The sequence below is a fragment of the Chenopodium album genome, chromosome 11 (genome assembly GCF_948465745.1).
Source record: "Chenopodium album chromosome 11, dcCheAlbu1.1, whole genome shotgun sequence".
In the NCBI taxonomy this organism is placed as follows: domain Eukaryota; kingdom Viridiplantae; phylum Streptophyta; class Magnoliopsida; order Caryophyllales; family Amaranthaceae; genus Chenopodium; species Chenopodium album.
Window position 1 is genome coordinate 41,300,049 of NC_137844.1, and position 24,053 is coordinate 41,324,101.

Sequence of the window (24,053 nt, forward strand, 5' to 3'; positions counted from 1 at the left end):
AGGGTGAAGCATATATATGCATAGTGGTTATGAATGTGATTTGTGTGTGTGTGAACCAAGATTTATTCTGTCATGTTGGTTGTTCTGGTTCTGGATAGCTTAAGATTTCTGTAAGCGCACCGTGTGTTCTGCTTTTAGTACCATCAACCTGAAGACCTTGACCCATTCTCTGTAGTTGAAATGTTATGATCTCTATGTAGGTTAAGCATTCGGTCGACTGTACTGTTCATAATTGTTAGTTTGAAAGATCGATCGAGACTCAGCGTTGTCTCTAACTATAGAAGCTACTATCTCTGAGAAATTTTGACTCTTAATCTAAGCCATCTGAAAATAAGGAGCCATTTTTATGTTAATGGGGCAAGGGTTGCTACATTTTGTAACAGATCTTGGTTTAGATTGCTGCTGGAGTTACTGTGAATTTTTGAGACCTAAATGGGTGGACCGTGGATGGCATTATGGAAACAATTCCCCCGAACGAAAGAACAAAAAATACGTGGTTTGCATTTTGAAGAGCCTATTATATCATGAACGTAAATTTTATATTCAAGGGTATGTTATTATAACTAAATCTATGGTATTTAACGAATTTGTACAGTGTGAACTCTTACATAACAGCTTTTTAGGGGTATCATTCTTCCGGAAATAGGCAATATCATAAGGATCCCACTGCTATTAAGTATTAAGAGCTCCAATTATGAAAAGAACAAACCCCATTTCTTTTTTTTTAAGTTTTTTTTTAAAAAAAAATAAAATAAAAAGTGAATCTACCAACACGATCATCTTTTCATACAGTATATTTAAATTACAGGAGAAAAGTAGGATTGTAATCATATATGCAGTGTTCAATAATAATAATGACCAATGAAAGGGACCACGAGTCGCTAAATCTTGCCTTTGTACGCTTGATTTTGGTCCAGCAATGATAAAACACTTTCCGGAGATCAAACTAATTCTAGGTCAAATGTTCAATATATAAGAGAGTGGTTTTGTAACATAAACACTTACAGTGGACTTTTTAATCCAAAAAAACCATGGGATCAACTGGGACTTAAATATGTACCGTGAAACAAGACATGAGAAAACCAAGGGAGCTAAATAATAGTGCAGGAAATCCTGTGACACTTTTGCTTCAGTAGATCAGGTTTCGACCACTCTTCCAGAAAACAGGAACACATCAAGAAAATCCGTCTCGTTTTCTTTGCCTGCCTATATAAAACTATTATATAATTTGCTGAAGCATGATGAACAGCTATGACTCCATCATCTTCATAAGGAATGCAGTCTCCAAGGCCAATTCCTTACTTCTCATGTACCTGTTCTCTTCAACTATCTCGGTTGTTAAGTTAAGCAGAATAGGGCAAGCAGGGTCATATACTGTTCATTCTCGGACACGTGCAGCCCATTTTGCAGCTTCCCATACTCCAAATCTGGTTTTTTGGGGTAGGAATAAGGTATTCCAAATAAAAGGGTTAGTGTTTATTTATTATGCATCTGATTGACTGACTCACAAACATGTTACTACTTCGATACAGCAGAGTAGATTAGAGCTCTAGGCTAGATTTTCCTACTTTTGAATTAGTTTAAAATTCATGGAACAAACATCAGAACACTAAGCATTGTCTTAAAGCTCGTGTAGTTGTGATTGACGAACTGAATCAATATTTCATTATTTCTACAGACAAAAAGAAAATAAACAAAAGAAATAAGACAGGAGAAAAAGTTACCTTGTGCAGAAACATGAGGTAATCAAGACAGCTGGATAAACTGCGTCATTTCTAATATTATTGCAAGGACAGTAATCCTGCATTGCTTGAAAATCTTCGACATATAATCAACTGGAGTCAGGGGTAGTATAGGATGCAGAAGGGTGGTTGTTGGATCCAAGAACGGAACCTGAAGAGAATTAGCAATCAAACTGTAAGCAACATCGTGCTTGGCAAAGGCGATCCCTTCCCTACTGCAGTTTGTTCCACAGAGCATAAACAATTATACTACGAAATAAATATGCAATCAAACTAGTTATTTTATAGCAAGGCATCAGCATTTTAGCAAAATCCCCCAAGTCTTCCTTTTCCACGTAGTAATATCTATCTTCAATATAAACATTTTTTTTCATTATTTCTAAAAGAGATAATTATTTACTTCTATTTTTCAACGAGATATAAACAAGTATCTCTCTTCAATATCTGGCTAATTTTATCTGGGCTAGTGAGAACTATCTTAAATCAAAGCTTAATATAACTAGACTTACATGAAATAGTTTAAGTGTTATTTGTGATCAAGGTCCTAGCAGGACTGCAGATGGATAGTAAGATGCCAGCATACATTAATCTAGTCACATTCACCTATTTGACCTTTTCATGCACAAATGCTGGAATGCATACATATCTATACTTTCCCACCCCCTAAACCAACACGGTAAGATAAATGGTACGGGATGGGGAAATAAAACGAAATAAAAGAACAAAAATAACCTTCAACACTGCAGCACGGAATAACTCTGGGGAAGCATTAACAGCTGAAGCAACTAAAAGTCCTCCAGCACTATAACCCCAGGCAGCAAGCCTGTTCTCATCCACAATATTTTCCTCAACCAGGAATCTGCCACAACATAGAAAGTCTTGATTGGAGTTTGATTTCATAGTGCGTTTCCCATCATGGTGCCACTTCTTACCTCTGCCACCTCCACCTCTGAAAAGAGCAAAATATACAATTACAGTAAGGAGTCAGTTGAATAACAAAGTTAGAATTTAAGATGCTAAAAAAAGTCCCAACATACCTAACATCTGCATATGCAATAAGCCAGCCACGATCAAGAAGGCTTTTAAGTTCACTGCACCATCGTTTGTCTAACAGTTCGCCATAAGCTCCATGTCCATGGAATAATGCAGGGTTCTGATTTCCTTTTTTGTTTCTGGGTGAATAAATGACAGTTAATGGTATCATGATCCCATAATGTGAACAGACATTATGATGTTCACAAGCATAAAAGTCAGAAAGGTCATTCCAAAGATTTTCATCATCCTTTTGTTTATTTTCCTCAGGATCAAAACGAAGGGAACTTGGTGATCTGTCATTTAGTGAAGTAGAGGATTTTCCGTATAGAATTCTTGTCCTCTCATGAAGCAGATTTTGCTGTTGAATAATATTCCACTTGTCACTCATAAGATCATAGTCAACCACAGTATCAGGAATCTGTTAGATAGAAGAAGTTGCTAAAGGTTATTAGAACTAGCTGACTTGCAAGTAAGTACTTTGATAAAGTAAAAGAAGAATTACAAGATTTACAGCAGAACATAAGCAACTATAAAGCACAAAGAGAAGACAGAACAAAGTGTAAGGCATCTGATAAGATCTAAGATTCCCGAATAAAGTGCTCTATCCCTATGAAATATCAACATGGGCAGGGAAGGGGGTGAAGTACACAGCTTATCCTAACAATGTTAAACTTTTGCAAAATAATAAAACAAAAGGAAGGGGGGGGGGGGGGTGGGTGTGGGAGCTCGGAGCCTCAGACTTATAAATCAGTTCACTGTAATCCGAAAATCATAAATATTAAGTCTTAGACTAGAAATAGATGCAAGACAGGCAAGTCCCAGAATATACAAAGAAAAATGTCCCATTGAATGCATAGATTAAACAATTACATACCAGTGGAGAAGAAACTGTAAAGCGAACTGTGGATGAATTGAAATCATAATTTGGCCCGGGTAAAATTTCAAAGATGTGCTGCGGCAAAGGAAGGAAACGTGGACTGTGCTCCACCAGACGAACTGCTGCATAAATGAAGAGGAGCAAATCTAAAGGAATAAATATTGAAGAATTGCCAAATATACCTGAGTAATCACTAAAAAAACGTCACTGGAAACTAAAAATGAATTAGGAGAGAGCCGGAAAGCTTAAAAAGTCACTATAAGCAAACACCAAAATTATTGCTATAATGACTTATAGTTTTTTCATAGAAACAATCCAGGGTATAGAGAAAATGAGTATCCACTTCCCAAAATTCAACAACTGGACAAGATTGTTACATTCCTTCTATTATGACATAGATAGCAGTATATGATTTACCCCTCTAAAAGCTAAATACATTTCTACCTTTTCCAACTTGTTTCTTAGATAAGAATAACTCAACAACAAAAGGATATTATATGAATAAAATTCTGAACTCAGGCTTACGTTATTAGTGGGCAAAGGTAGAGGAACGGTACATAGCCTTAGTGTCTGACCTTCCCTCAAAATAAGTACCAAGTGCGTGTCACTAAAATCAACATCAACAATGGCCATATCTGGATCATCAGCAAATATAGTCTGCATTGAATGGTCAATAAAAAGGAGTTATGACAAGGCTGTATTCATAAGTGACAACATAAAACAGTGACTGCCAAATTAAATTCCAGCCTATGCAAGAGACTTCCAATTGAATGCATTTAAAAATAGAGAATTAGACTAAGTACCTAAAACGAGGCACGTGTAGCTTATTGACTAAAATACCACACAGAGGCCACAATGAGGAATAATTAAGGTTTGAAAGATGGAATTTGAGATAAAGCCCTTGATATATGAGAGAATTCATCTCAATGTTGTCAAATTACATTGGAGGAGATGAAGCTACAAAGAGAAACATGATGTCTGTGGAGGCAGAAAGCATAAAGTTAGCATCAGCCAGAAACCTCACATACCTCCCACACTCTATTACCAGGAACAATGTCAACAGGTGAGCGAAGAAGATAATGATTATCAACTGGCTGTCCTTCCTTTGCAGCATCTGTGAACAGATATAGGTATCCTCGATGATGCTCAACAACACAATGGACAAACGGCTCACCATCCCAAACTAATGTCATCCCTGACAAAGGGTTGGCAGAATCTGTCAAAAACACCTGGAGGTCAATGAGAAATATTGATTAAGACACCACATCCATGGTACATATTACCCCAGAAGATGGTGAGATGAGCTGAAAGTGATACCTTTGAAGCTGTAGTTGAGAATATATATACAGTCACAAATTAAAAATCTTTAGTGTGTCAAATGCTAACATAGACATCCTCCTTTGGCTCTTCAAGAAGCAAGACATCGTCATCATTTGATCCAAGGATACTACAATACAACCTAACAGAAAAGAAACAAAAACAATATCTACTATGCTCAGCACTTCAACCATACAGGTACATCAACAGAAATATACTTCAGATGTAAGCAAAAAGTACGAACTTGCAAGGCCTTTTGTAGTGATCAGTGACAACATAAAACTGTGACTGCCCATTCTTGGTCCATGCCAAGTTCGAAACCCAATCAGCCTGTGGCTTATCACACAAAGCACCAGTTCAACTTGAAAAAATCGTTGTCTTTGTCATACATAGTATAAGCAATATGGCAGTGATCAGGAGACACCTCACACAGAAAAAACAATTCGCCAATTAGTCAGAGCAAGTACAAGGCATACAGGCAAAATAAAGAAACCCGGAAAAAGGAGACTTGTTTGATATAAAATCCTCATTTAAATTTGCCAATCGACGACATACATAACACTGGAAATTGCTTTCCTTCTTCATCCCTTTCATAATACAACCTGTATGTGCCCTTAATTAAGTTGAAACATACAATTAGTCAGGTTTTAAACAAGGCACCGCTAATCAAGTCCCTAGAGAAGTATAAAGAATGATAAAAATAACACTCCTAATAAACAAAGATCGGCCAATGCAAAAAAATGTTGAAGGAAAATAGAGGCAGTATATATAATGTAAATGATTTGATATTGAACATAAACTTTTCCATTACAAACTCAGCAATTGATTCTATACATTTTCAATTTTTCTATAATACTTAACCTTCTAAATAAATAGATATCATTTGCTCAAGACTTCTTTCACCTTCTTAGGAAGATATTCTTGAACAAGAAAGAAAAAACCCTTCTCAATATCTAAAATTTCAATATCAGCTCTCTTTTCCCAATCAATATTACATGAAATCGAATCGAAAATATCTTCTGTATCTTCGAGCCACTTTTCAAGTCTCAAAGATTTTGCCTTTTGTAACTCTTCCGTAGTCATGGCCGTGAGCTTACTCCTCCGAATATTGTAGTCTCGCAGTCCTTACCAGAGAGTCCAATAAACTTCAAATCTGGAACTGTTAATCTGAAGTTTTCATATGCTAACTTGATTGAACCTACTTTATAAGATCTCAATATTTCAATCCCGTAAGCATTAAAATCAACCAAGGCACAAATAGGGATACGTAACGTATCATGTAACATTTTGACAAACCTTCGACACTGATCATCAGGTTGGCCACAACCAGTAACCAAAATACAAGGAAATCTACGAAAAAACTCCTCTTCTATTAAGGTTTCAAGAACAGCGAGCTTTTCAACAATTAATATAAAATTAGCAGGACAAGAGTTTGGAGTTTGAACGTCGTGAATATGATCCAAATGCAAACGATAAGACCTCGACATCCCAAAACAATTTGTCACTTGTTTTTCACCATTGATATCAATTTCTTCATATTGAATACATCCACCAAAAACACAACTAGAAGGCGCATAATTCAATTTCAAAGATTTCCTTGTACACTTAAATACACAGCATAAATCAATCAAGCAATCATTGATAGCACTCGGTGTCGCATCATCTCTATGTCCACAGGATGCATCATTCTTAATGAAATAATAGAACTTACGAGGGGTGCATGAACTACTGTCTTTTACCAACAACTCTCTAATAATTCTCAAAAGACTAAGGGGGTGTTTGGTAAGAAATATGGAAATGGAATGGAAAGGATTTTGATAAGAAGGGGAAACGGTAATTAAAAGTGTTATTTTTATTTATTGTTCGGTATTATTATTATTTATTTATTGAAGTAGGAGAGCTAGCTTTGTTGGAAACGGTAATTATTTCCTTAGGTGTTTGAGCGGAAACGAATTAGAATAATCTGTTACCACAAAGTAATGGTATTTGTTTCCCCACATCACAAACCAAACAGCAAGTAACAACAACTGTTACATGAATCCGTTTCTTTAATTGAAAAATGTCATACCAAACACCCCCTAAAAATAAAACACGCGGTTTTATCAGAGATAGCTCTCAAGTTTCCATCATAAACAAACCTGTTAAGAGATGTATCAAACACAGCATCATTAGATCTGTACCTACGTGGAAGTCGCATAGTTTTATCCTCCTCTTGATGCTCTTGAACCCATACATCAATCGCATCAATCATATCTTCCCGACTAATTTCCTGAACATCATCAAATTTCCTTATGAATTCTTTTTTTCATAAGGAAAGAATTCCTATATTTCTGCTGATTTTTTTTTTCTTAATTTCTCTCTCATCCACTATCCTTTTTTCTTGATTTGATTTTCTCTACAATCTGACGGCAAGGAGTATATGACTTTCCTTTTCTTACTCCATAATTAATTTGATTTAGGGTTTTTATAGTAGTTGGACTTTGAGCCTTTGACATTCTTTGGCTGAAAATTTTTACCTACAACCCCCTTTAGCCAATTCTGCCTACTCCCCCCATGATACTACATCGTTTTACTCTTGTTTCTAGGTTTGTTTTTTTGTTTTTTTTTTTTTTTTTTTTTCTGTTTTCTTTTTCTATTTTTTTTTCTGTTTCCTTTTTCTTTTTTTTTTCCTTTTTCTTATTATTTTCTTTGCTTATCTCTCAAGGCATTTATATATATGATTCAAAACTAATTTTTCTGTTTTACGTTAGTTTTTTTTTTGGCATTTTCTCTCTCTTCTTCAACATTATTTCTCTTTCGATCATGTTTTTTCCCTCTTATTCATGGATGAATCATTGATTGGAGTTGTTGATTGTGATAATGAAGTGTTGCATTCTTCAATTGCCGAATTTGATCGTGATTGTGAATTTATTTTTCCTACTTCTAGTCGATTGTTTGATTCATCCGTTGATTAGTGTGAGTTGTTTTATAATTTCGATTAATGTTTGTTGCTACTATTCAATTTAATTTAGTTCAATTTTGATCAATTTTGTCTTTGATTTCGATTAATGCTTGCTGGTCAATTGTTTGATTCAATTTTGTTAGTTGTTTTGCTTTAAATTGTTTGCTGATTTTATTTGATTTTTCAAGTTTTTTTTAATCAATTTAGCCTCTGTTTTAGTTCAATTTGGTTTGGTGTTATAATTCAAGTGAATTGAAGTTTTATTTTAATAAATTTTGTCTCTTATTTTGATCAGTATGCTTTATAATTCAAGTTTGTTTGCTGTTTTTAGTTTAATGATTGCTGATTGTGATTTGTTTTATGTGATTGATTATATTTTTTATATACGTTTTCGTGTTTTTTTAGTATTTTTACAATTTTGATCAGTTTCATAATTCTAAATGATCATTATGATTCAAAATAATGTTCTGTTATAGATGTTTTAATTATATTTTAAATATTTAGTACTTTATTTATTTTATTATTTTGATCAAATTGATAATGCTAAATGATCATTTATATAGGTACTGTTTTGTATTTGTACATATCTGTTATTGATTATGTTCATTTTTAAAAACTTGTGCAGTGGGTGCTAGTAATGAAATTTTTGTAAGAAGAAGCAACTAAATCAGAGTTATTTTTTACAGATTTTAATTCTGAACAAAAAGCTTATGGAAGGTACAATGAATATGCTTTTAAGAAAGAATTTAGTATTGTTCAAGTGCGTGCTCCAAGAAAAGGCCAAGTTCCTTCAAGTGCTCCAAGTGATGTCCAAGTTTCTTTAAGTGTGCCAAGAAAAAAGGTTCAATTACGTCCAAGTGTTCCAATAAATAAATTTTCAAGTTCCTCCAAGTGTTCCAAGAGATGTTCAAACTGTTCAACGTGGTAGCTATTCTTCTAAGTATAATAGGTTGTTAGCTTTTCTTTTTTACCTAATGTAGCGAATAGGTTGGCAAATAATAATAAGTAAGAATTTGGATTGAAACAACTAACATATATTTGTTCCAACCTAATTTTTTTTTTTTCTGATAAGTGATATGTAATTGAACATGTTTTGTTTTGACACTGCACATTTGTCTTTTTGGTTATGAACATTTTATTGTATTTCGTTATAACTGTTACGTAATTGAACATATAACTTCTTGATAATGAACATTTCCATTCCAGTGATATACATATAACAAGCACTAATGAATTAAAAAAAAATATGAATATTAATGTACTTGATCATTTAGAAATCCATAAATGATCAAATAACCGAAAGAATAAAATTTGTAGTAATACAAGCTTCCATAAATCTTCTTGCTCCTTTTCTATTGCCTCTAGCTTCTGTTTAATCCAAATAGCATCAATTGAGCGCAATGTATTGTATTCTCAGCTTCTTGATTTGGTGTATCTGTAAGTCAAACAAATTACAATGTCAATGTATGTATTCGTTGTTATGAAAATGAACATTATGCTATATGTTAAATTAACTTACTTGTGGTTCAACATACTTCTATCAAAATATGATTCCCACCAATTACTATGTTGTTCATTTCTTTCAATATAATTGATGGCATTATCTCCATATAAATATAGGTTCAGAGTTTCCATCTCTAAATTATTGCAATGTGTGTTTCACTCTATATAGAACATAACTACAATATATATTGTGGTTGTAAATCAATGTATATGCATAAACATTATATTGATATTACAAATTTAATAAATGTTCAATTGGCAAAACCAAAATGTACATTCTGTTTTATTTAAATGAACAAATTATCACAAATAACATGAGCATATATATATCACAATTAATGTAAGTGACAATATGTGATTTATTTTGTGAACATTTTTTAAAATAAAATCATATTTTAAAATAGAACCATCAAAGGTTGATGATGAATGAGCAATATGTGATTTATTTTTGAACATTTTTAGACATGTGAATGAACATACATTAACATATGTGTGAATAATATACACATATCCAAATGAACATCTATGTATCAAATTCGAATTAGCATCTATCAATATTCTCTCGAGAATATTAGGGTAATATTCTCTCAAGAATGAACCCTAGTAGATGTAAGGTAAGAATGTAAATGATCATATACTAGTATCATAATGAACATCTATCAAATTGAAAATGAACATTTACTGAAAATGAACATTTGTTCAGCAATCGTCTTCTCCGACGGAACCTTCGAAGTGTTCTTCTCTGTTTCATTTCTACTAATTAAAAATACCACCAAATATAGTAGATTTTAGTCTATTTTGCACAAAAATAAGTTTAATTATAGTAGAGTTTGTTTTAAAATATCAAAACGCAAAAAAAATATAAAATCTAGGTTTTACATTCAAATTTCTACTTAAATGAACAAATTCTAACTCTTCTTTTTCAGAATTTAGTTGCGATTGACGAACTTCATCTCGAATGTCAGACATTTTTAGATGTTTTGATGCAATTTGCAGTAATTTTGAAGATTTTTTTTCTTGAATTGTAGCGATTTTGAGTATTTGAAGAGAGAGAATATGGTGTTGAAGAAAAATGGAGAATTAACTGCAAGTTCTAACTAGTGCGGTTAGTGGGGTGTGGTTAGTGGGGGTAAGGGTTTTACGGTAATTTCAAGGGGGGTGTAGGTATTGTTGGCTAAAGGGGGGTGTAGTGAATAGGAATTATTCTTTGGCCCCTTTACTACTTCATAATCGTATTTGTATTTTCTTTCTTATACATCCATACTTTTAGAAATACAACTTCGTATATAGAAGAATAACAACTACATGAACCATGAGATGCAAAAAGAATTCTAGAGAGAGAAAAATAAAGTAAAACCTTACTCACCCTAAGAAAACCCCAATTTCATCTTGCTAAACCCACTAAGAAACATCAGCTGCTTCCTCTTCCTAAGAGCCATGCACCTACTCCACCATCCATCTCCCAAAATCTGATTACTCTAAGCAATCATTTCATTTTAAGCCCATCAATTGGTCAATTAATGAATCCCCCTATCTTTATTACTAAAGCTAATCACCTTTGCAACTTAATTCAATTTTTAAGATCCTCTATTACCAAGAAATCAACAATTGATGATCTTCTGCAGCACCTATGTCTCGAGATATGGTGAAATTTTTATGAGATACTCTTTGATCTGGGTCTATCCATAGAAGTGATAATTTCCAACCATGGAGAAATCACCCATTTTTCTCAAGCAACCTTGATCGGTGCTACAGCTGTGCAAAGTCAGCTCTCAGGGAAGCCCCTTCATATCCCTTTGCGTGTTTGCATGAATATATTTGCTAAGCTTTATTATCCATCTCCCTTACCTATAATTAATTTAATGATTTTTTTTAATTTTCTCAATGATTTTCCTGGTTTTTGAACTTCCTATGTGCTTTATGTGTCTTGTTAAGGGATCATTTTGTGGTGATAATTTTATCTTTTATTTTAATTGGCCTATTTACCAAAGTGAAATAATTTTTGCTTGGGGAAAGGTTCACCTTCCCTATATAAACCCCTTGTTGTTGCGATGCATTTCATCTTGCAATTCTCTGTCTTCTTCCTGGTATTCCTACTGTGTCTCACTAGCAATCTTTGTTTTCTCTCTTCTCTTTTCTCTGTTCCTTAGGCTAAGTTTAATGTCAGATATTCCTCCTCCTAGCTATGCCTCTATTCTTACATCAAACTGTCCTTCTACTTCCATTCCTGCTTCCGAATCTAGACTTAGCGAACGTAGAACTAACCTCCTGGATAGCTCTAATTGTGAAGCCCCCTCAATCCCATACCAGCAACTCTGTGGAAGGTAACCATTCTAGTGTTCATCCCCCTTCCCCTTCTGCAGACGGTGCATATCCTTCTTCACCGTCAGTTTTAAATCCCGTTCGTGCCAGCGTAACGGTCTCTGCTCCAACTCTTTCTGAAGCTACTAAAGCTGACCATAGAGCCAAAATTTTGTATGCTAAAATATGGGGGGAGTTTGTTCCTTACGCTGCTATCACTTCTAGATTAGTTAGAGAATGGAACTGCATGGGGAGGTCTCTATTAGATATCTAGCCAATGTTTGGTTCATTGTCAAATTCTCCAACTCGATTGACAGAGAGGAAGTCTGGGCTCGTAGACCCTGGTTTGTACAGGGTTTAAATTTTGTTCTCATTCCTTGGGAGCCTAACTTCCAACCTTTTAATAGAGGTATTACTCATGTTGATCAATGGGTTAAAATCCCTTTTCTCCCCACCGAATATTGGTCATGGGATCATTGTGCTTCCCTCACTTCTAGCATTGGTTCCTTGATCAAGCTTGATACTTACACTCTCAAAAATGATGATAAAGCTCAGTTTTCTAGGGTGTGTCTCAACATTGATATTTCCAAACCTGTTCCTTGTACTCTCTCTATGAAAACTGAGGAGAAGGATATTCTTTTCTATCTCTCTTATGAGGGGGTTCACGAAGTTTGCCCTCTTTGTGGTAACAAGGACCACACTCTAAAATCTTGCCCAAACAAACCTGCTACTTGTCTTGATCTCATTGTAGTTTAGTTGGAGGCTAGTAACCTCGATCAAGGGGGTGACCAGCCCTCTCTTCCTGAGTCCGATTGGATTCATGTTAAAGCTCAACGTAGAGCGAGGCCCTGTTTTTTCAATAGAGGTGGCAGGGCTAGGCGAGGCACCTCCTTTGGACCTAGCCCTAGAGTGAACAATTCCTTTCTCTCTTACAAAGCTGGTCCTTCTAACACCAACCTCCTTCCTCCTGGAGCTCATCTTTCTCCGGCATCCTCCTCTAGCCACTCCTTGCATGAGGACACTCCTATTGTCCCAATTAGCAATGCTTTTGCTACCCTGGGAGAGTTTCAGGTTACTTTTGGGGATAAAATCACTGTTAATCCTCCCCCCCTGAAGGTCCTAATACCACTCTTGAAGAGGATGATCTTGATGAAGATTTTTCAATTCCCTAGGAATAATTCATCACAACCCTGATATCAACTTTGATGCAGATATGAGTTTCTCTTCTCCTTCCCTTGAGCCAACAAAATCTGACAACTCCAAAAGGAGGAAGAGAGATGATGGGGATTCCTGCTCCCCTAACTCTGTTATAAATTATGACTAAGGGTTTGTGCTTGATGCACTTTTGTCTGGGTGTGAGATTCCAATGCTTAATGTTATATCCCCCCCCCCCTTTTCTTTTTCGTTTTTTTAAGTTTCTTCTCTTATTTTAGAAGGATCAGATGTATCTTTAATGCATATATGCTTGCTGATCCTCACTTTTGTAAGTCTTGTAATGACTTTTTTTATATATTTAATGTATTTTGTTTCTTTTGGTTACATACTTCTCTATTGTTCTATTCTTTTTACTATTGCTTCTGATGCTTATTGTTTCATAGATTATTTATGCCAGATGATTTATTCCCAATTATTCCTTTCCTACTCTATTTATGCTAGTCTTTACTCTTATCTTAATCAGCGTTACATAATAATTGTTCCCTTGTTACCTACTGACCCTTATTTTTGCCGAAGTACTTGGGATATATTGTACAATGGTTCCTACTCCATTAGCTTACCTACTGACCTTTTTATTTTGCTGGAACATACTTGTAGTATTTACATTCCTCTTGTCTATTTCTTTTTACGTTTGTATTTGTATAGGGATGTTTTTACTATGGGTATTTATGATGTTATTTTAATATGATAGCACCTTTATCTTATCTCTTATACTTCAGTCATGGGTATTTTATCTCCAACTTTTGGTGACTACATTTTTAATTCTGTTAATGTTCATGCTTCAGTAATTTTGTCTATGCTTACTTGGTTTGTTCTTCTCGTCCCAGGACTACACAAACTTATACGTCTTATGTAAAACAGATTTTTGCTTGTTATATTTGTTTTTTTTACTTTTGCTTCTGGCTATCTATTTTATGTACATCAAAATTGTAAATGTAAAAACAATAACTATAGTGACAGGGTTTCAAAACCCCTATAGAACCGAGTGCTTGACACTCGCTATGGATACTATGGGGCAAAGGCCCATTACTCGACAATTATATCATCCGTATGAGAGTTCTACGCTGGAATATTCGAGGAGGGAAAAGGACGAAAGCTTTGGCAGAATTAATACATCTTAAGAATAAACACAAACCAGATATTATTTTTGTTTTGGAAACAATGACAAATGCGAGTAATAGCAGAAGAATTCTTATGTCCTTACATTTTGATCATAAACTGGTTATAGAACCTACAGGACATTCTGGGGGTATTTGAGTATGTTGGAATGAGGAAAAGATAGCTATAAATCAAACTAATTTGACTGATAGGTGTGCACACTTAAATATTAATTTCAAGCCTTTAAATTAGAATTTCTTAATTACGGGGATCTACGGACCAGCTCAAGAGGTTGACAAAGGAAACTTTTGGGAATATCTCACATTGTTTAGCTATAATGTCAGTATTCCATGGTTAGTATTAGGGGACTTTAATGAGATGTTGTGTGCAGGAGATAAAGTTGGTGGAAGACCCTTTTTACCCCACCAAATGCAACGTCTTCCCAAGTTCCTAGCTACTACTTCTGCCATAGATATTCCAAGCTCTCAAAATTCCTTTTCTTGGAAACAAAGTACTAATAGTAATGTGATATATGAAAAATTGGATAGGGTTGTTTGTAGTCAACTCTTCCTCCGTTCTTTTCCAAAAAGCCAAGTTCGATTCAACGCTTTTACAATCTCAGATCATGCGCCGCTAATTTTCGATTCTCACTATAATGATCACTACACTCCAAAACGTCTATTTCGTTTCCAAAATCAATGGACGCTTGACAAAGAATCCCATGATCTAGTAAAAAAGCATTAGCCACATCCAATCCATGGATCAAGATTCTATAGGATCCAACAAAAACTAGGCCGTGTTAAAAACCAACTAAAATTTTGGGCAGGGAAAAAATATGAGAACAATAATAACAAATTATTGCGCAACGCTGAAAAGGTAGCTACCCTAGAGAGCTCCCTACACTCTCAAACTTTTAACCCTATTCTAGTCAGTCATCTCAATCGCATGATCCGTCAAAGGGAAAAACTCCTTCTGTTTGGGCAAAACCATTTTGGAAAATTATCCCGTAAAACTTGGCTATCCCAAGGAGATAGAAACACCCGCTTCTTCCATAACAAGATGAGGAAAAAATTAGCATTTACTTCAATCTATAGACTAAAATCGCCGACTAATGACTGGGTAGAATCTTGTGAAGAAATTCACAAATTGCTACTTGACTCCTTTCGGGGAAGATTCAAGTTTGACATTATAAACACAAGACATATTGATCTCTCTTTCATTGAACCAATTACCACAAATGATGATTGCAACATGCTTTTAGCTCCTATTTCAAAGGAAGAAATTAAAGAAGCTTTTTTTTGAAATGAATCCTAATAAAGCCCCAGGTTCTGACGACTTTGGGGCAAAAATTTTCCAGTCTTATTGGTCGATAATCGAAAAGGATATTACTATTGCAGTTCAAAGCTTCTTTTTTCACGATTGCTTTCCTCCTGCCCTAAATCATACCATTATCACCTTAATACAAAAAACAGAAATTCCCGAAAATCCAAGTCATTTTCGGCCAATCAGTTTGGTTAATACAGTCTACAAGGCTATTTCAAAAATCTTAGTCGCTTGCCTGTGCCCCCATCCTGCGAAAATCAGTTAGCCCCCTTCAGAATGCTTTCACCCCAGCTCGCTCTATTCATGATAACATTCTGATAGTACAAGAAATCTTAAACGCCTTTCATAAATCTAAAAATAAGACAGGTTGGTGCGCTCTAAAACTGGATATGGAAAAAGCATACGACAGAATTGAATAGGACTTTCTTTGGGCAACCCTTACTGCCTTCGGATCTCCCTCTAGGTGGATTCATTTGATCTGCGAATGCGTGACCAAAGTATCCTACTCCCTTAAAATTAACGGCGAGACTACATATTGGTTTAAACCGACACGAGGGCTGAGGTAGGGGGACCCCCTGTCTCCTTACCTTTTTATCTTGTGTATGGAAGTCCTTATCCGCAAATTATCCATCGAAAGTAAGAATCATAAGTCCGGAATAGGCTTCAAGATTACGCCCCGATCTATTAATATTCCTTGTCTTCTCTTTGCAGACGACAGTCTAGTACTCTGTAAAGCTACAACATCTGCTTTCAATAATCTGAAAAGAGTTCTTGATAAATTTTGTAGTATGTCAGGTCAACTTGTGAATTTTCATAAGTCTTCTATAATATTTTCCCGACAAATAGATAACAGGCGACGTCCAGGCCTCGCAGCACACTTTAACATGACCCCAAATTCTTCACTTGGAAAATACTTAGGAGTATTTTTTAGCTCTTATATACCCTTTAAAAAAAAATTGATACTACTCAAAGCAGAATACGACATTGGGAAGCAGGCTTTCTTTCTAAAGCAGGTCGTCACACATTAATTCAAAGTAATTTATAAGTGCTACCCTCGTATCTTTGCTCCTCCTCTCTCCTACATGTAGAGGTTGCTAAAAATCTAGACTCCTTACATAGAAACTTTGTTTGGGGACAACAAAAAGATAAGAATGGGAGCCCACTAATATCATGGAATAAAATATGTAGACCTAAAAACCTCGGGGGGCTAGGCTTACGACGGACGCTACCTCTTAATAAAGCCTTCCTAGCAAAACTAGGGTGGAAAATTCTCTCCGACCCTTCTAATCTCTGGGTTAGGGTGATTAAGGATAAATATCTTCGTAATTCTTCTTTTTTCGAATACAAGCATCATCAAAAAGATTCTCATATATGGAAAGGTATCCTTGCCCAAAGAGAAATATTACGAAAAGGAATTCGATGGAAAATAGGCAGTGGAAAGGACATTTAGTTTTGGATAGATAATTGGGCTACTAATGGGAGCCTCTTGGAAATTTTATGCTTACAAGGACATCAAGTGGATATCGACTTAAGAGTTGCAGATTTTATACTTCCAAATAGACAATGGGACAAACCCAAGCTTGCTACCGTGTTGCCGAATCATATTGTTACTCTTATTATGGGCATCCCTTTGCCTTATACAAATGACAGACACACCAGTATGGGGCCCCACCCCTTCGGGACAATTCTCTGTCAAGTCGACTACATGGATAGCGCACAATCTTAATCACGATATGCCTAAATGGCCTCATCGTTGGATATGGAAACTAGATATTCCCCCTAAGATCCAAATTTTCTTATGGCAAATGTTGCATGGCAGTCTTGGGGTTAGGGACATGCTCCAAAAAAGGGGAATTATTCCTTTTGGAGAATGCGCCCTCTGTAATTCCTACCCAAAGACAATTGATCACTTATTTATTGGATGCAAGAGATCAAAAGAAATTTGGCAACACCCTATAACTGTAAATTGGTTAGGAAGTACACTTCCAATAGGGAATTTGTTTTCCATTTTAAACAACCTTAGAAATAATAACTCTATGCTCACTAAATTTATTTTTCTAGTATGGAGCATTTGGAAAGAACGTAATTCCATAATTTTTAGAAATGACACTTTAGATATCCCTCGAACTTTCCACCGAGCGCATTTCGCGCTTGAGGAGTGGAAGTGTCGCACTCTCATAGATACCTTTTTTTAGCTCGGGATCTCCTATGCCAATCCCCATCCCAAACCAATTCTCACTACTTACCCACAAACCCCGTTCCTCTCCAAGTCGCCTGGGAGGCCCCTCCTTCAAACTCTTTCAAACTTAATTTCGACGGGTCACTCAAAAACAATTCAGCAACAACAGGTGTTATCATAAGAGATAGTGCCGGTACTCTGATTGCAACCCGCACCTTCAACCTTGGCAACACCAATGTCTTAGTCGCAGAGGCTACAACCCTCCATAAAGGCATTCTTCTCGCTATCCAGCACGGGATTCAACATTTACACATTGAAGGCGATAATCTTCTAGTTGTTAATGCTCTAAGAAGAACCTAGTCGGCTTCATGGCAAATTGACCACATCATCACCGACATTCAGACTCTCCTCCAACAGTTTCACCATTGGGAAATCCAACATGTTTACAGGGAAGCAAATTGTAACACCCCAATTATTCTCCCTTATTCCAAACCACTTAATTTAAATAAAATAGTGGAGAACCATTGGCATGTTACCGCCACGTGTTAAAACGTTAAGGCTTTATCAAAGTATTGCACGGAAATCCAACTTAAATCTTAAAATAATATAATTTAGAAAACCAATAGGTCAAAGCTTACAAATTGGAACCATAAAGGCCCTTATTAAACCAAACTAATATTTAAAATCCCAAAACATAATTGAAATAGTAAAACATAGATAAGTTCAACACAAAGAACGAATACTCTCAATCACACCAATCCCTTGACAATGCGTATGTCAAATCCCCGAACCTCACATCATCAAGCTAACCTGTGCAATACTGCTCCTCAATAATACAAGTGTAATAATTGGATCATCACAGGGTCATTGAAAGACGAAAGCCATGACCAAAAGAAAACACACACAAAAGCACACAATCAGCAAAGCTGAGTACATACAAGCTACAACGTACAAAACCTAACATGCTCAATTAAAGTAAATAAACATACAAAACGAATTCATTGATCAAGACTCCACACTTAAACAATTCAATTGACTCAACATACTTAGTAACCAGTTCTACACTTGACTCTTTATATTTAGTTTGATTAATTTAATTTGGAGTAAGCAATAGACGAGGTTGTCCAACCCACCAAATCATTTTGGTCCCAAATGACCATTTAAAATAAAAGTTTAGCGCAATGCAAGAATGGGCGCGACTCCATTCTCACAAAGTTAGTCTAGGATCCCATCTAACTTTCAATATAAAATAAAAATGTAAATACCAAAAGAGAAGAGGACATGTTGATCAAACAAGCCTCGAAAAGCCACGGGCTACCACCGTGTACCCCAACCCATAATTGTCAATACTCCAGAAGTGCACCCTTTCCAGAGTTTTATTGCTCATCCTTGTTTCACTTTACGTGATTACAATTTTAATTAATAGCCGACTCATTCAAGTAGACCATACATAACGATCATATATCAATTCACTTTTAATCTTATTTAGGACAATGGTGATCACATCACAAATTGACCTTTAATTCCTTTAAACTTCCAAATTATCCAAAATTGTTGAACATAGTCAACCCACCTTGCCATTTCGGCCTAATCCACTTTTACTCAACATACTAACAAGTCATGCTTGAGTAATAAATAAAATAATAATAACCTTGTGGAATAATTAATAAATTCATTCCACTTAAACCATTCAATTCCAATCCTTCAATAATCCAAATGTGGTTAATAAACCAATCCAATAAAAATATGCTTGTATCAATATTCCATACAAACAATTAATCCAATATAATTCAACATGCTTGCATCCATAATTCCATACAAACATAATCAATTCACCAAAACATGTCTCATAAACATAAGCACATTAATTAATTAAATATATAACCAAACAATTTCCATCCAAGTGTTCTCTAAACATGAAACTAAGTTATTTCTTTTTGGTACTTAAACATGATACTACTTACAACGAAGTAGACATGTACGTACCTCGTATAAACAATCCTTTGTGCCACTTTTAATCACTTAAAAGTCTCCTAGGGAATAATCACTTCCTAGAATACAACCAATAATAATAAATTAATACTCAACCAAATTTCCAGCAACTTAAATTTACTTTAGACTACTTTAAAAAAATCTGAAAATTATTTTAAAACCCCTAATTAAACTCCTTTTTAATGGGTAATCACACCCTTTCATTAAAATCACAATTATACTACTTTAAATAAAATTCCAGAATTTTAAACTAATCAAAAACCCTTTAAAACTCAAGGATAAAATTTAAAGCATAAAAAAAACTTCGTTAAAAATAAAAAACTGCCCGAAAATCATATTTAGAGACTGAATTTGGCCACGAGAGGGTGGTGCTCACTACCAAAGGTAGTGAGTCTTTCTTAAAACATTGTTTCCACATGGAAAACACTACTTTTTTTTATCAAAATCGAATGAGTTCAGAACCTAATCGGGATTAAAATGGGATTAATATTAACGAATGGAAATCTAAGAATTAAAAAACGAATTTACATGTTCAAAATATTCTGGGATTAAGTTAAACTAATCAGTATTTATAATCACCAAAATTTCAAACATCATTACTATAAAAGTCCTAAATCAATTGTTCGTAAAAACCCTAAAATTGTGATTTTCAATAATTAAAAACCCTAGGTTATAAAATTTACAAAATCTGAAAATTATGACATTTATAAAATCTGAAATTATAAATTTTAATCATCAAAATACAATTTGATACTAATTAAATTAATTTCAAACAATAAAATCAAAACCCATAAATCAATAATTATAATTACACAAATTAATAAAACAAAGGAGAAAATAAGACTAAACTTTTGTGTGGAGAAAATTTTGGGGATGTATGGGGTATTTATAGGGGAGAGAGTTGTAGGGTAAGTAGGAGTATTGGGCCTCATAAAATTAATGGGCCAATTAGGTAAATGAAATGGACTAGGCTTTGTTTGTATGGCATAGATTGTAGAATGAAAGCTCATAAAATAATTTGTACTAAAATAATTTTCAACCCAAATTAATAATTTGAAACTTTTTAAAATAAAATCCGAAAAAATACAAATAAATATTATAAATAAAATAAATTTTCATTTATAAAATATTTAAAAATACGGGGAATTACACAAATAGAGCAGCAGATTGGATCGCAAATGTAGGACATCTTGTTAGTGATAACATGGATATTATTCTTAGTACTAACTCATCGTTGTACCCCATTATCTCCTCAGATGCGCTAGGCATTCCCCTCGTGAGGAGGGGTGCCTAACGCTTTCCCTTTTTTTCTTACCTTAAAAAAAATAAAAATAAAAATAAAAATAAAAAATAAAAAAATTCGTATATAGAAGTATTAATTCCAATAATTTTTTTTTTTTTAACATAATTCATTTTTAATATATTTTTACGGGTTTTCCTTTTTAATTTGGGTGGTTTCAATCGTACGCATTATTATTTTGTTGAATACTTTTGGCATATCCTTGTCATACCCGTTTTTGTAATTTTGATTTTCCTATTTTCAGTCCTCGTCCCTAGATTGATAATTTATGTGTGAAAGTTTTATACTCCATACTTGTTAAAGCACGTCTTGTAAAATTAATATCTCAGACTACGTTTTAGTAAAAGAAATTTCAAATGTTGCGATTTGAAAAAGAATGAAGGAAATATATATTATTTCCTATGACATGTTCATGCTTCTAGTAGGAGTAGTAGCAATTGTGGTAAAATATATATGCACGCTCCTTGCATTTATACAACTTTGATTACTAAAGTTTCAAACATTGCACAATTTTGATCATACTCGATATAAATCTTTTTGCCTAACCCAAAAGGAGAAAGTGTTTTCCTTCTAAAATGGAGGTATGCCACATTTTTCTCCACACTCCTTACACTTCTTTCATCACAATTTTTCATCTTCTCCCTTCCACTCCTATTTTCCCCTATTCCCTTGCAAGGAAACAAACAAAAGAAAATTATTTTTAGAATTGAGTTTTCTCTTGAAAATCATTTTTTTAAAAAATCAATTTCCCTCATAATAGTTTTCCGTTAAAACAAACGGAGCCGTAGTATATAATTCGAAAATACTGTGTATATTAGCACTATATTATAAATCTATTTTTAATTCCCAACTTCCCTATCTCTCTTATCTAAAGTTTTACAAAAATTTTACTAATAGTGCAAGGGCATTTATTTCCCTAAAAATATTCTTATACATATTTGCCCCAATTAATTTCAAAAGCTATAAGATAGTAAGTTAATTTATTTATTTGTAAATAAAAAGTTGTGTTTATTTTAATATTTATTTAAAACCATCGTTTACTATCTCAATGTTTGAAACTTTAATAAAACTACTTTGGTTACACGAAAAGACCATAAAAAACACAACTTTAATTACTAAAGTTTCAAACATTGCACAACTACACAACATTCAACAATTTATCACCAATATGCAAGTAGTTATAATAAAATATCATGCATAGAGCATAAAGGTACTATAGTAATTCTTTAAAAGGGTTAGCCATATCACGCATTGGAATTTCTAGTCATGTATAAAATTGAAAAATAGATATATTGTAAAGAACAAAAGAAAAAAAAGGTTTGGATTTTGGAGAGCCTATTATATCATGAACGTAATTTTATATTCGAGGGCCACACCCACAAAGTTATGTTTGCCATAGAGATGTTAATAAAAAAAGTGTAGGTTATATTAATATAATTATACTTATGGTACTAAACCAATTTGTACAGTGAACTCTTACATAACAGCTTTTTAAGGGTATCATTCTTCTAAAAATAGGCAAAATGATGAGAATCCCACTGCTATCACTACCCTCAAATACTTTAAATAATGAGTATGAAATTATAAATCTATACATTTTCTCTTCTATAATAATGCTTTGCAATTATATGATCAATTATAAAGAATTATATATTCATTTACAACTGTTAAAAAAATATGTTCATTTTAAAAATATAATATGTTCAATAATAAAAATTTACGGGTATGCTCTTTATAAAATATTAAAGATAATTATGTACTTCTCATTAAAACCAATAGCAAGTTTCATCATCAATGGTAGTTTGAATTTCTTTTTTTTTTTTTTTTTTTCCTTCTCTCCTTTACATTTCCCTCCTCTAACTCAACCTCAACTCTTACCATAAGAGCCACCAATTTCTCGTCATTGCTACTAAAAACATCATCGACCACCACTGCCGTTGCCACAAAATCAATGTTGTCTCGCCTCCATCACTGCCACCGCAACAATATTGAGATTTGTTTGTAAATTGTTATTAGGTTTGCAATTTTCAACAATTAAAATATACTTATAAGCTCCTGTTGAACTTCCTAGCAATTGGTACACAACTTTCTCTCTCCTCTATAAGAAAACAAAATTAGTTTTGGTTTTATTCTCTCAATTTTCTCTCATTTTTTTTTTTACATATTGGTATTATTGTTGAGGATGAGGAAGAAAGGACACATATGAGGATGGAAAAATTGATGATGAATGTTGACGGATGATATACGATGTGTAAGGGAGGGGGTGTAGGGAAAGTTACCTATAGGAGGGTTGTAGGGAAAAATTTGTATGTAATGAATGCTTTGTGTAATAGCCTAATCCCATAGTTTCGGAAAGTGTTGACGTAGATATGATTTTAAAATAAACTTATGATTACCTTACCTTGCCATGTCCTTGACTTAGTTCTTGAGTTTCTCTTAAAGATTACCAAATGTAAATTAGAATATTATTGAAATAATGAAGGCCAACAAACTAAGGATACCATCAGATTGTCTGGCTTCTTAGTGCAGTCAAATTTGTCTGCTATATACAAGTAGAGTTGTCAAAATCGAACCGACTTGAAAAAAATTATCCGTTTCGAATAGTAACCGATCCGATTTGATCCGAGAAAATCAAGACTCAAACCCGATCTGTAACCGAACTGAACTCGACCCGAATCCGAACTTGACCCGATCTGAACTTAACCCGGCACCGATTTGATTCGAACTGAACACAACCCGAATCTAATTTGACCCGACCTGAACTCAAACCGAACCGATTTGACCCGACCCGAGCTCAACCCGATCCGAAATTGACCCGAAAAATAACCGATCTTATCCGATCTATTTTGACCAGAACTGATATCAACCCGACCCTATTTTAACTCGATTTGATTTTTACCCGATCCGAATTTAACTCGACCATAATTAATTATTGACCTTTTTATTCCAGTTCTTGTACTACTATACTTACTACTCCCTCCGTCCTTTTATTACATGTCTGTATTCCTTTTTTTGGTCATCAAAATTAAGTGCATGTTTCTATTTATAGCTTGTACTTTTTTACAATATTATTCACTTTTTAATGAGTTGTCATCCTTTTTCTTTTTCTTTTTCTTTTTTGTACTTTAACATCAATTCTCAATACTTTCTCTCTCCCAATTCCCAACCACTTTTTTTTTTCTCTCTATCTCTCTCTAACCCCACATGCATATTTATATTCCCAATTATTA

The 24,053-nt window shown here is 34.2% G+C and overlaps 2 protein-coding genes and 1 pseudogene across 2 annotated transcripts; 1 reads left to right on the top strand and 2 right to left on the bottom strand.

Annotated features, from left to right (window-relative positions):
• Window positions 1-1,249: 1,249 nt before the first annotated feature.
• LOC145566620 (uncharacterized) lies at window positions 1,250-6,054 on the bottom strand (annotated as a pseudogene).
• On the bottom strand, window positions 6,051-7,222 carry LOC145566621 (DNA topoisomerase 6 subunit A-like). The gene is made up of 2 exons (XM_081625981.1): window positions 7,110-7,222; window positions 6,051-6,636 (listed from the first exon to the last, which is right to left on the bottom strand). The coding sequence occupies exons 1-2, from the start codon at window positions 7,220-7,222 to the stop codon at window positions 6,051-6,053; spliced, it is 699 nt and encodes a 232-aa protein (XP_081482107.1).
• A 4,731-nt stretch (window positions 7,223-11,953) lies between these two features.
• LOC145566623 (uncharacterized) lies at window positions 11,954-12,472 on the top strand. The gene has a single exon (XM_081625982.1). It carries the CDS (start codon window positions 11,954-11,956, stop codon window positions 12,470-12,472), a length of 519 nt encoding a protein of 172 aa, XP_081482108.1.
• The last annotated feature ends 11,581 nt before the right edge of the window (window positions 12,473-24,053 follow it).

What these genes read in the sequence shown, in the direction of transcription:
- LOC145566621 (XM_081625981.1), bottom strand. Translation starts at nt 7,222, where the DNA reads ATGATTGATGCGATTGATGTATGGGTTCAAGAGCATCAAGAGGAGGAT. An exon ending in TTTGATACATCTCTTAACAG is followed by an intron (nt 6,637 to 7,109) that starts GTTTGTTTATGA and finishes CTGTGGACATAG; the next exon opens with AGATGATGCGACACCGAGTG.
- LOC145566623 (XM_081625982.1), top strand. Translation starts at nt 11,954, where the DNA reads ATGGAACTGCATGGGGAGGTCTCTATTAGATATCTAGCCAATGTTTGG.